This window comes from Poromitra crassiceps (genome assembly GCF_964638095.1).
Source record: "Poromitra crassiceps genome assembly, chromosome: 5".
NCBI classification, from domain to species: Eukaryota; Metazoa; Chordata; class Actinopteri; order Beryciformes; family Melamphaidae; genus Poromitra; species Poromitra crassiceps.
This window is the reverse complement of record NC_139642.1, coordinates 66,371,324-66,383,236: the sequence shown is the minus strand read 5'-3', so window position 1 is coordinate 66,383,236 and position 11,913 is coordinate 66,371,324. Positions and strand designations below refer to the sequence as shown.

Here is an 11,913-nt window from a genome sequence, read left to right as displayed (position 1 = left end):
GTCTGCCAACATAGAAACGCCAGGCAAAAAAGACAAGTGGTCATCCAAAAATAAACCGAGGTACTTGTATTTGTCAGTGAATTCAAGCTGTGTGTCATAGAAAACACAAACTGACTTCTTGCGACACCTGGCTTTCTGAAGTGCATTATTTGTGTCTTCTTTTGGTTAACACACATCTTCCACCTGTTGCACCACTCGTTGACACATTTCAACATCACTTGCAGATCTTCTTCACATTCTGAAAGCAAAATAATATCGTCTGCATAAAGAAGGATGTGTGTGTGTGTGTGTGTGTGTGTGTGTGTGTGTGTGTGTGTGTGTGTGTGTGTGTGTGTGTGTGTGTGTGTGTGTGTGTGTGTGTGTGTGTGTGTGTGTGTGTGTGTGTGTGTGTGTGTGTGTGTCGTTTTCTACTTCGATTTTTATGGTAAAAAAAAAAAAACTAACTGTATCATGCTTTTACTTTGAAGGCAAAAATCACTAACCCGGAAGTGAAATTCCTGCTGGAGAAAAATCCTGCTCATTTGACGCTGGTGTAAACAACATGGCCGCTTACAGACTTTTCACCGATTTTCACCCGAAGCTAACGGTATTCTAAGCGTAACGTTAGCTGTACAAAGCTGTGTTGGTAGTAACTTATCAACAACCCAGCCTTGACTCATTGACAACAAGTTAGAAAAAGGGGTCTTTAGGTAGACAGACAGCTGCATCACCGCGTCTCATCAAAGCAGCTTAACTCCCAGCCAGCCAGTCTCACACTAGCTAGTCTCGTTAGGTTAAGTTTAAAGTGATGGCCTCGTCTTTTGTGGTCGGGGATAAATTCCGAAATAGGGTGACAGAGGTGCTGGAAAGGACCGACTCCTCGATACCACAAGAGCTACGTGAAGAGCTGGAGCAGATTCTTCAGAAGCCAGAGCCAACAACCCTGTCCTTCACAACGGCGAGGGAGCTCAATAAATACCTCCAAGAGAAAGGTGGGTGAAACTGGTGAAAATGTGAGTGGGGCTTCAAAATAATTTGCCTTGATGTTCTCTCAGTGCCAAGACAAGCTAGACGCCAATCATGTCTTATCTTGTTACCATAGTGACACCATGTACCATTTTCTTATGGCCGTTTTGCTTCCAGGGCATCCCTTCTACCTGCATGAGTTACTGGAGGACAGCTCACTGCACTTGCCCGAGGTTGTGACGCCTCCCAGAGTAAGTGCAGATGTGCACAGCACAGGTGCTTTTTCGGTTTGTCCTCTACACATGCATAACTCTCTTCTGCTGCATTCATATCATCTATGGAAAAGATGGCCGATGCAAGCTTCCTATTTTTAAATACAGTTCACCACAGCACAGCAGTCAGCTAGTCAATGCTGGTGGAAAATATTGCTCACCCCTCAGCTTGGGATTTGACAATGGACCCTGGTTTCTCCAAGTTACTGAATTCTGAACGCCACCAAAAGTAAATACCTGCATTCAATTGTAGGGGGAAAAGTATATTAATTTCAGATAAGTTTCATGAAAGATTCATTTGTGGCATTTGTAATGTTTGGTTTGCTGTAAAACATGAACTCAAATGTATCACTCTGGAAGTACATGTGTTTAAATGTATCACTCTGGAAGTAGGCCTACATGTGTTTAAATGTGGAAAAAGCTTATCAGCAACCAAGAAAACTTCAGGTTTGTCATCTTAATGGATTCAAACAAGTTTGAATGCATGCACACTTTGAAGTTGTAGCTTTTACCGCAGTGCCGGGTACTGCGGGTAGGGATGGGCATTTCTAGCAAAAACACTAGTCGAAATTCGCTGGGCCAAAGTCGACTTTTCGTCGAAATTCGCCCACCAAAAAACAAACAAAATACATACGAGTCAAATTTGACATGGTCTCCCATGATTCCAAGTATAGTTGAATTGCTTGGTTTGACTAAGTAAACCAATTTTTATAAGCATTTTACAAAAGGTCTATGGAAAAATGAATGGTGGATGAAATCCCATGGACAGGGAGAGGGGGTGACTTTGGCACTCTTGCTGTCATTAGGCAGCCAGACCTACAGTACGTTAGCCATTAGCATTAGCGTAGCGCCGAGATGGCTCAGGGAACAGTAGACAGAATATCGGCTTTTCTTCATGCAGTAACAAGCCTTGAAACCTTTTCCTTGTGGCTGAGTGTTGCTTAAGCAATATAGCATGAGAGCAAGTGTGTTGTGGCGAATATATCCCACTCGGCCTGCGGCCTCGTGGGATAACAGCTTATCAGCGGGATATATTCCACAACACCACGCAGCTCGAGTGCTATATTGCTTTTATAAAACGGTTTCCAAGTATAATAATATAATAATAATAATACTATTAGTCCAACTGGCATGGTATTCTGATAGAGTCAATTGAAACACTACTGTAAGGCGGGACCTCTAGCAAGAAGATAGACGTGCGGGTGATTTGATTGGATCGTTCTGGAGACTGAAGTCGACATTGGCCAATCCTGGCGCTTGCTGAGAGCTTTTTGCAAAGCCCGACACCAGAGCCGTATGCCGACACCAAGTAACGTTACGTCTTATTTAGAAATGCGGGGTTAAGAGTGAGGGCGCGCGAGAGAGGGGTTAAGACATTAGCCCGCGTCTATTCTTGTACAAAACATCATTTTCTGCGAAGTATTAGTAAAGTTATAAGCGAAGATCGATTCACAAGGATCTGAAAGCTGTCTCCGCCATTTTGTTTTTGAGGTAACCAAAGCCTTTTAGTAAGAGAGTTGCGCCATCATGCGTCCATAATGACTCATTGTAAGGACTAGTGACCCTCCATACAGCAGATCAGGAGAAAGCTGTTTGGCTCGAGCGCAGCGCTGCCTTTTAGTAAGAGAGTTGCCATGGCAACCAATAACCCATGGCCATGGGTTATTGAACTCGGTTACTGGAATTATACAATGGCTGTGAACCAATCAGATTGCTTGATTTGAGAGAGCCGTTTTATAATGTAATATAGACAGTTTAAGACCATTTCTACTACATTTCTAGCATTTCTAGTGCTACTGGGTGTTGCACTACTGTCAGCTGAGCCTAGAACTGTTCTGTTCCAGTGCGCACTACGGCAACGTCACATGGACAAATGGTGTCAATCTTAAACAGACAGGCGCGGGTAAAAATAAAAATGATAAATAATCATTAAAAAAAAAAACTATTTTCGACTTTCAATAATAAAAGTAAAGTTTCGACATTCGTTGCCCATCCCTAGCGCCGACGGGCCAGAGGCTCTGCCGGGGTCATGAGAAAAGTCTGGACACTCACTCACTCACTCAGTCATGGATGTTTAGTGGGGAAAGGGGTATAGCTAGGGATAGGATGGTGGTAGAGTCGGGATTCGAGGGGTGTGTAGGATGACTGCAGGGGTGGGCAATTTCTTTTTCCAGAGGGCCATGCTGACTTACATCAAGTAAGCGAAGGGCCACACATTGGAGATCATACCTGCCAACACTCCCGATTTTCGCGGGAGTCTTATTATTTTTAACCCTCTCTCCCACTGTGATTCGTAATTTCTCGTTAATCTCCTGATATAATAGTGATACAAATCTGGCTGGCTGTAGCAGCTGGAATTTACTAAAATAATTCTGCCTTTTATTGAGTTTTTGTTTTCCTTTGAGGACGTTGGGGGCTGGATTGAGATGGTCCAGGGGCCGGAAACCTGGGGCCGCATTTTGCCCATGTGTGGATTAGTGGCTAGGGGGATATGGGTGTTGTTGCAGGGGGTGAGGGAAAAGTGGCACTGTGGTCTAAAAACATTGTGCTTGTTAACTGTGAAGTAGTAGTTCCAACACTTATAGATAGAGTTGGAGACAGAGCTTTAATGATCTTATATCACTAGGACCAGAGCTGGAAATGGTTAGTGTGATGTTTCTCTCCTCCTTCAGAACCCTGAGCTGGTGGCACGCCTGGAGAAGATCAAAGCCAAACTAGCCAATGAGGAATACAACAGGATCACACGTAATGTCAACACTCAGGTGAATTTTCTTAAAGAGCATGATGCAGGTTAGACACCACTTTGCATTAATATGTGGGACTTTTATGTAGCAATTAGGATTCTCTTTTGTTTTTTGTTTTCTTTCCCCACACATAGCTGCATCTAGTTTTTGTGAAGCATCTGCACGCACACGAGCTGAGATGGTCGGTCCCAAATGTATCTTTGCAAACAGGCGTTATTTTGAACAACCGATTGCATATTGAGGGTCAGCTAGTTTTTACTACTAGTTACGTTTCACTACTGAAACTATAAAGAGCCATATTAACCATAGATAGAGCCCAAACTAAACGGAAAGTAAAAAGTTGCCTTTGGGGGGAAATGGAGTGGAGTTTTCTTTTTCTCCCGTCAATGCTGAAATGCATTCATTCACGTCTGGTGGTTTGGAAAGTTTTCTACTGTACACATTGACTGTATATTATTATTATTACAGTAAGTACAGTAGCCCAAGTGTCGTCACAGGTGTTATCTGCACAGATTTCATTTTTTCTGAACATGTGCATTATAATGCCACCCTTTCCTCCATATTTCTGCACTGGGGGCATGTTTTAATTTTGTTTTTGTTTTTTGGCGGTATTTTCATAAGAATCTTGAGTCCTAACTGTAAATAATGTTTTTTTTAACCTGCACCACACTCTTTAAAGGCTAGGGTCTGTGTTGATGTCGTTACAGTTTCATGATGTCACATTACACTGTATGACAGTAGTCAGGGTCTGTGTTGATGTCATTACAGTTTCATGATGTCACATTACACTGTATGACAGTAGTCAGGGTCTGTGTTGATGTCATTACACTGTTTCTCTCCACTTGTTAAATCAGACACCAACTGCCACTGTTTCAATTATAGCAGAAATTATAACAATTCATCACACTGCTTTATCTGGGAACACAATTAGTTAATTATAATTATAAGATGTGTAACATCATAATATTTCACACAAAGAAATCAACATTCTGGCAGCACTCAGTCTCACTGGGAGCTTTGATGTCAAACAAAAAGTAGCAAGACTGGCATCAGGCACCACCAGATTCAATCCAAAAGACTGATGTTATCATTTATCTGCTAGGCAGTAAACAAGTCTAACTGTAATAGATAGTCATAGATATAATAGTCATAGATATAATGGATACATACTGTACAATTGTAATAGATTTATTTTGATGATGTTTTGTGTTGTGGGCCTTGCGGTAGCCAAGTTTGCCTAATGCAGGGGTTCCCAAACCTTTTTGGCTTGTGACCCCACTTTGACGTTACAAAAATCTAGGGAATCTAGGGAAATTCAAATTTCGGGTACATTGGTAATATCAGTGACATCATCAGTGATGTCACATGTAACAGTATGCTGACTTTAATCTCAGAATTCTGACTTTAATCTGACAATTCTGACTTTAATCTGACAATTCTGACCTTTTTCTCAAAAGTTTGACTGTAAACTCAGAATTCTGACTTTAATCTCAGATTTCCGACATTTTCCCCTCAGAATTCTGGATTCTTGTTTTTTTCTTAAAAATTCTGACATTAAACTCGGAATTCTAACTTCATTTTCTGAATTCTGACTTTTCTCAGAATCCTGACTTGCAAAATAAATCACAAGTGGCCCTAATCTTCTCAGGTAGTTTTAAATTGTTTGTGGTGTAAAAACAAAAAAACACTGGCCTAATGAGTATCTTTCTCTGCCTTCAAGGAACTCAACCGAAATGGAACACTAGCAGATTTTGGAAGGCAAGGTTAGTATGTTATCCATTTATTGTTACATTTATTACACATTAGAAATATAAAACATATTCATGACAATCTGCCATCTGTGTAGCACTTTTTATTACATAATCATGCTTGATAATGTCATTCATTTATGCAACAATTTGTAGTTGTAATAAATGGATGGACGTTGGACATGTGGTGTCTCACAGGCGCCCATATGTTTGTTGTTTTGCTGAATCTCCATCAATGCTTCCTGTTATGTTTGCTGGTGATCTTGTCCTGTCAAATCTTCTCTTCACTCATAGCTGAAGGAAACGCTGATCTAGAAAATTATCCACAATTAATTATCCTTGATTTAAAAAAAAACTTAATTTCCACAGCAAAAATCAGAAGTACCGTTTACCGTCTGTGCATCTTAAAACTAGACTAGGCAGGTTAATCCGCATATGCTCGAAAATTGTCGGACAAACACTTGAAACAAACGTTCAAGAAGCACACACAAGAAGAATGTTGTCTCTAGCAGGTAGCATAATATGTGACCCAACTCACATTCTGTTTAATGAATTTGAGCTGTTGTCCTCAAACAGAAGATTCAGAGTCCCACAGGCTCGCTTAAACAGACTGAGAAACTCTTTTGTGCCCCAGTCTGTCAAACTGTTCAATCAGGTTAGAGGCTCTAGGTAGGGACTAAGGAAGCACTGCAGCCACTTTTCTTGTCTCTTGTTTGTTTTCTGTCGTCGGTTACGTGTATTGAAGTTCCACAGTATGTAGCACTTTGATGATGGTGGTGGTGTTGTTTGTATTGTACACCTGTATGTATTTATGAGAAACAAGTGTCTTAGGATGCAAGACAAATTTCGGACTCTGTCTGACAATAAAGTGATATCTTATCTTATCTTAATCAATTTTCCTTGGAGTCATGATTGAACAAACTTTGAACTGAAAATAACATGTTCAACTTGTCTCCCTGTATTCAACTTATTTACAATAAAGTGACAAAGTCGCTATGTACCATTTAGATAAATATTCAATTAGGCTTCATCCTAAATGTGCTACAACACTAGTGTAGTTCACTTAGGCTCATCCTAAATGTGCTACAACACTAGTGTAGTTCACTTTGCTCTGTGCTGCAACGTTGCTTGAGTTTCTAAATGTGTGTCCAATCTCCTCAACTTTCATCATTTACAAGCAAGATTTGTTTATGTTAGATTAGCCAGCAGGACTGAACAGTAAGTAACATTCTTGACATACTCTATGTCCGAATCAACCAGAATCACACCCCTTGCTCTTCAAAATGTACTTTCTTGTGAATTCAAAAGCTCCTAATTATGATCTTCCCAGATTCTGGACTGTTCACTGTCAGTTTTCCATAAGTTATAGAAGATCTCATCTGTGGAATAGTTACATCCACATTGCCAGTGAATCTCTCTTGATGTTAATAGCCTATTTCACTTCCCACCCAAGTAACACAGGTGCAAGCAGAACACTAATGAAGGTTTAAAACTTCCAATCCATTTAGGTGATCCAGTGCCGAGGCCCTAATGAATGGCTTGCTTTCACCTGTGTTACTTCCTGCCTCTTAGACACAAAATGGGTGAATTGAGTGGGAAGTGGAATAGGCTAATTGCATTTCTTCTTTCTGTGATTTTCTTTCAACATATTTTCATCACTGTTCCTCTCATTGTCATTTCACTTCCATTATTCCTCACTGTGCCAGTCACCCCAAACCAAACTGTGGGCACAATGTGTGGGTACAATGCATCACATTGTACATGAATTCTATCTGTGTCTGTTTCCTGCCTTTCTGCAGTACGATCAGTCAAAGCAGCTGTGGTGACCGTAATCAACTTCCTGGTGACGGTGGTCGCCACGTTTGCCTGTTCCTACATGGGCAGCCAGTACCTGTTTGCCGAGACGACGGCGGTAAGAGAAGGTTCAATCAAACACGTACACATTCCTTCAAGCAATTCTAAGGCTTTATGTATTAACCCAAGTCATACTTATAGTGCTCCAACTGGGCACACACTACTGAACAGACATCACACATTTAGCAGCTTGTGTTGGAGGCACACCATAGACTGTATAAAAATATGCACATAAACTGTATATAATATTGTGGACTCCTGTTTTAAGCCTCTAGTTTGGCATTTTGACCGTCACCATGTTTTTTGTTTTTTTTGCCAGACACATGATCAGAGAGCTGCGAGATTACTGGACAGGAGACCTGTTAATCATGCCCCAAAACCTTATCTAATTTATCATCTATTATACTCTAAATGGGACCATAATAATATATATATATTTTTTTTACATCATTATGTATTGAAGAAGACTTGAATCTAGCGATTGAGACCATAAACTCATTAGGAAAGTGTTTACTGAGGTCATAAATAAAGTGAGTTTTCCCATCGACTTCTATACAATCAGACTTATTGCAGCCATAGACTGTAAATGGGTGAGTTATGGGACAGTTGTCATGAATGATGAATTTATCTATCGAGACCAAAACCCTTTTTTGAACCAGGCTGTAAACACGTTTCTTTCTGCTGTGAAGTTGGGCAACACGGGGGTCAACAGCCAGCCTTACATTACATCACATCACATTACATTACATTACATTACACAAAGCCTGAAGTGACCATTCGACTGGAACTGCACTTTTTGGAAGTTCTACGTTGACTTCATTTTTCCAAGACGGAGGTTGCCGCTTGAGGCACACGCACGTCACTGACTGAATGAGTAGGCAAGATGACAATTGTTTTGTGTCCCTAACCTTGAGCTTCTGGTTGTCTCTTGTTTTGCAGAGAGTGATTTCTGCTGTCATTGCTGCATCTGTAGTGGGCCTGGCTGAGCTTTATGTGCTGGTCCGGACCATGGAGGGAGAACTAGGAGAACCATAGCTGCTGGTCCTGACCATGGAGGGAGAACTAGGAGCACCATAGCTGCTGGTCCGGACCATGGAGGGAGAACTAGGAGAACCATAGCTGCCACAGACAAGGAACTGTCACAACCATGGAAGCAGCCTGTCATCCATGGAAACCTACCTTCTCCTCAATAATACAGTACTGGAGACCTAGGACATTCAGGGGATGTATGTCTTTCCTAAGTATATTGACAATAATGGGGTTCCTGAGCAATTTCCAGAAGACCCACCCAATTGCAGGAAAACAACCCCCCCAGAACACAACTCAAACCCATGCATGGGTGATATATGTGTGCTGTAGATATACAGTTTTAGTGGTGATTGATTGAGTTAATGGATTAATGGATCTTGTTGTGGAGAATGTGGTGTCTCATACTATAAGAAGTTGCTACCAGTTGACTTGCCATCATGATGGCAGTGGTTGTGTCAGTTGCCATGGTGAACATGGTGAATGACGTTGACTGTTGTTTACAGTGCAGTACAGTTCCAGTGGCTCAGCTCTCCCCTGAGGAAGTGTTGAAGCCGTTATCGCGGTACATTCCACTCCGTAACATCACTTCAGAAAACTGTCGAGAAGTCCCATTAAATTGAGTCTGAAAGAGACACAACGGTGCTATTAGTACTTAACACCTCTTAATACTCCTGCTAGTACTGCTATTAACCACCAATAGAAATGCTGAAGTGACGTAAGCTGGGGATTGATACGACTTTGGCTAACAATTAGCTAGCTAACATTAGATTGGGCTTGGGGGATAGCAAGTTAACATTAGTGTTGATACTATTACCACCTTGGGGCATTTCTAGAAGTTCGACCAATCACTGTACGCTTACGTTTATGTTTGCACATGCATACACAATTAAGCGACAATTAAAGTCACTTAGTGACTTTAATTAGCTGAGAGGGAATGGAAGAAATGGAGAAAATCCCATCACCCTGAAGATCTCTCTTCCTACCACCTTATCCACTCCAACTTCACCTCTGCTGTCTCAAAAGCAAAAACCTCCTCCTTCATCTCTGAAATCCAGTCCTCTGCGCCTAACCCCAGTAAACTTTTTTCCACCTTCACCCTCTTCAACCCTCCCTCCCCTCCTCCCTCTCTGCTGATGATTTTGTAACCTTCTTTACTAAGAAGGTGGATGACATCAGCTCCTCCTTCCATCCTCCAGGTACCCTCACTAACACTCCCGACTCCAATCCTGCTTCTCAGCACGCTCCTGTAGGTTCTCCCTCTACCACATCCGCAAAATCCGTCCCTTTCTCACGAGGGAAGCGACTCAACTCCTGGTCCAGTCACTTATCATCTCTCGCCTGGACTACTGCAACGTGCTCCTGGCCGGCCTTCCTGCCGCTGACATCCGACTGCTTCAGCTCATTCAGAACGCTGCAGTCCGTCTGGTATTCAACCAACCCAAATTCTCTCATGTCACTCCCCTCTTCCGGGACCTTCACTGGCTTCCCATTTCGGCACGCATCAAATTCAAGACACTGGTACTGGCCTACAGGGCAGTACACCAGACAGCTCCTCTGTACCTACAATCTATGGTCAGGTTCCAAACCTCTCACCGCTCCCTCCGCTCCTCCACTAGCGCAGGACGCCTCGCCCCTCCTTCGCTACGGGGCCTCAAAAGTCGCTCATCCCGATCGCGACTCTTCTCGTCCCTGGCACCTCAATGGTGGAATGAGCTCCCTCCTATGGTCAGGACGGCCGCTTCGCTGCCAATCTTTCGGCAAAAACTTAAAACACACCTTTTCAGGCTCCACCTGGCCCCTTCTTGAACTAACATCTTTCTCTCTCATTTAACACGTTGAGTGCCAATGACGAGATATCTCGGCTTACAGGATCCAACCGTTGAGTGCCAAAGACGAGATATCTCGGCTTAAAAAAAAAAAAAAAAATTTGACGGTGGGACATCGATCAACCCCTTTTACGTCTCCTATACCAATATTGGAGGAAGAGAATGTGTATAATCTATTTTACCGACCAGCTAAGTGGCGACAGTGCTCTCCAGACAGAGAGAAAGCCAGCAAAAACAGCCGCGGGAGAAAGCCATTCTCAAGGAAATAGCTGGGCGAAAACGCTTTCGATTTCACACACACACACACACACACGCGCGCGCGCACACACACACACTCGAGTACCTTTGAGCATAAATAAGACCAGAATCGCAAAAGCTTCATCAAAGCTCTCAGCCGACACCCCAAGAAACGAACGAGCCCGTTTTACAGTAATCCAAACTTGCCCGAGAGCGGCCGCGGAGCCAGCAGCAGCAGCACAGACACAATACAGTATACAGACTTGCCCAAGGGCACCCATAATCACAGGCACGTGAGGTGGTTCTAAAAATCCATTTATCTCAAAACTCTCTGAAAATCTCTGAAACCATGCTGTACTCAACGGCTAATATCTACATAACTACTAACTCTACAAACTAACTCTTTTAGACAGAGAAAGCACACATTCTATTAGTACTTTTGTGAACTTTGTGTTCACAAAGTCAAAGCAGAAAATAATCCTCGGTTCTTGTAAAAAGAGCCAGAATCCTCAAAAAAACCCTCTGGCAGAAGCTAACTACAGTATTGAAAAAAGGCTGGCAGTGAATGTGTTAAAAAAAAAACTTTACCACTATTTCTTCAGAAGTTGTAGTTGTCATAGACTGTGTTGCATAGTTGATTGCTCTATTGCTGACAAAAATGTGTTATTTCTAAGTCGCTTTGGATAAAAGCATTTGCCAAATGACGTAATGTAATGTAGTCACTTGCTTTGCTCTGAAGCTACTAGTAGCGGTTAGCATGATAACCACCTGCCGGCTTACGTCACTTCAGCATTCCTATTGGTGGTGCGAATGCAAACAGAAAAAAGCCCTGAAGGTATGTCGTTCTCAGGGGAGCCCCGCAGTGGACAGTTCCTCTCATGGAGTCCCCACAACTTTTTGTTGTGAAAATGCCTAGTTTGTGTTGTTAGTGTGTGTTTTCTCAATGTGTGTGTGTTGTGTTGGTGGCTTGTTTGTTGCTTACAGGCATCTCGTGAACAGTGGGCTTCTTGCTGCCATAGGCCTGGCTGGACGTGCGATACAATGGATGACTGCATCTGTGACTGAAAAAAAGACCACTTATTATTAGTCATAATGGCAATAGTAGCAGCGCTACTCATTTCTCTAGTTACTATAGTAGGCTACTAGATGTGAGGTAATCCTACCTGTAACCATGGAAACAGTCAGGGTTGTTGAAACGCTCCGGTAGGTTTTTATCCACTTTATAGACATCACTGGTTTTAACACCCTGTGTGTCCAT

At 42.4% G+C, this 11,913-nt stretch overlaps 2 protein-coding genes across 2 annotated transcripts; one reads left to right on the top strand and one right to left on the bottom strand.

Annotated features, from left to right (window-relative positions):
* Window positions 1-787: 787 nt before the first annotated feature.
* vma12 (vacuolar ATPase assembly factor VMA12) lies at window positions 788-9,098 on the top strand (the record flags this gene model as incomplete). Its single annotated transcript, XM_083637581.1, has 6 exons — window positions 788-971; window positions 1,123-1,196; window positions 3,890-3,979; window positions 5,682-5,724; window positions 7,509-7,621; window positions 8,503-9,098. The coding sequence occupies 6 exons, from the start codon at window positions 788-790 to the stop codon at window positions 8,596-8,598; spliced, it is 600 nt and encodes a 199-aa protein (XP_083493707.1). The 3' UTR covers window positions 8,599-9,098.
* A 17-nt stretch (window positions 9,099-9,115) lies between these two features.
* Window positions 9,116-11,913, bottom strand: pierce1 (piercer of microtubule wall 1; the record flags this gene model as incomplete). The annotated part of the gene is made up of 3 exons (XM_083636867.1): window positions 9,116-9,214; window positions 11,638-11,716; window positions 11,819-11,913. 3 exons carry the CDS (start codon window positions 11,911-11,913, stop codon window positions 9,116-9,118), a joined length of 273 nt encoding a protein of 90 aa, XP_083492993.1.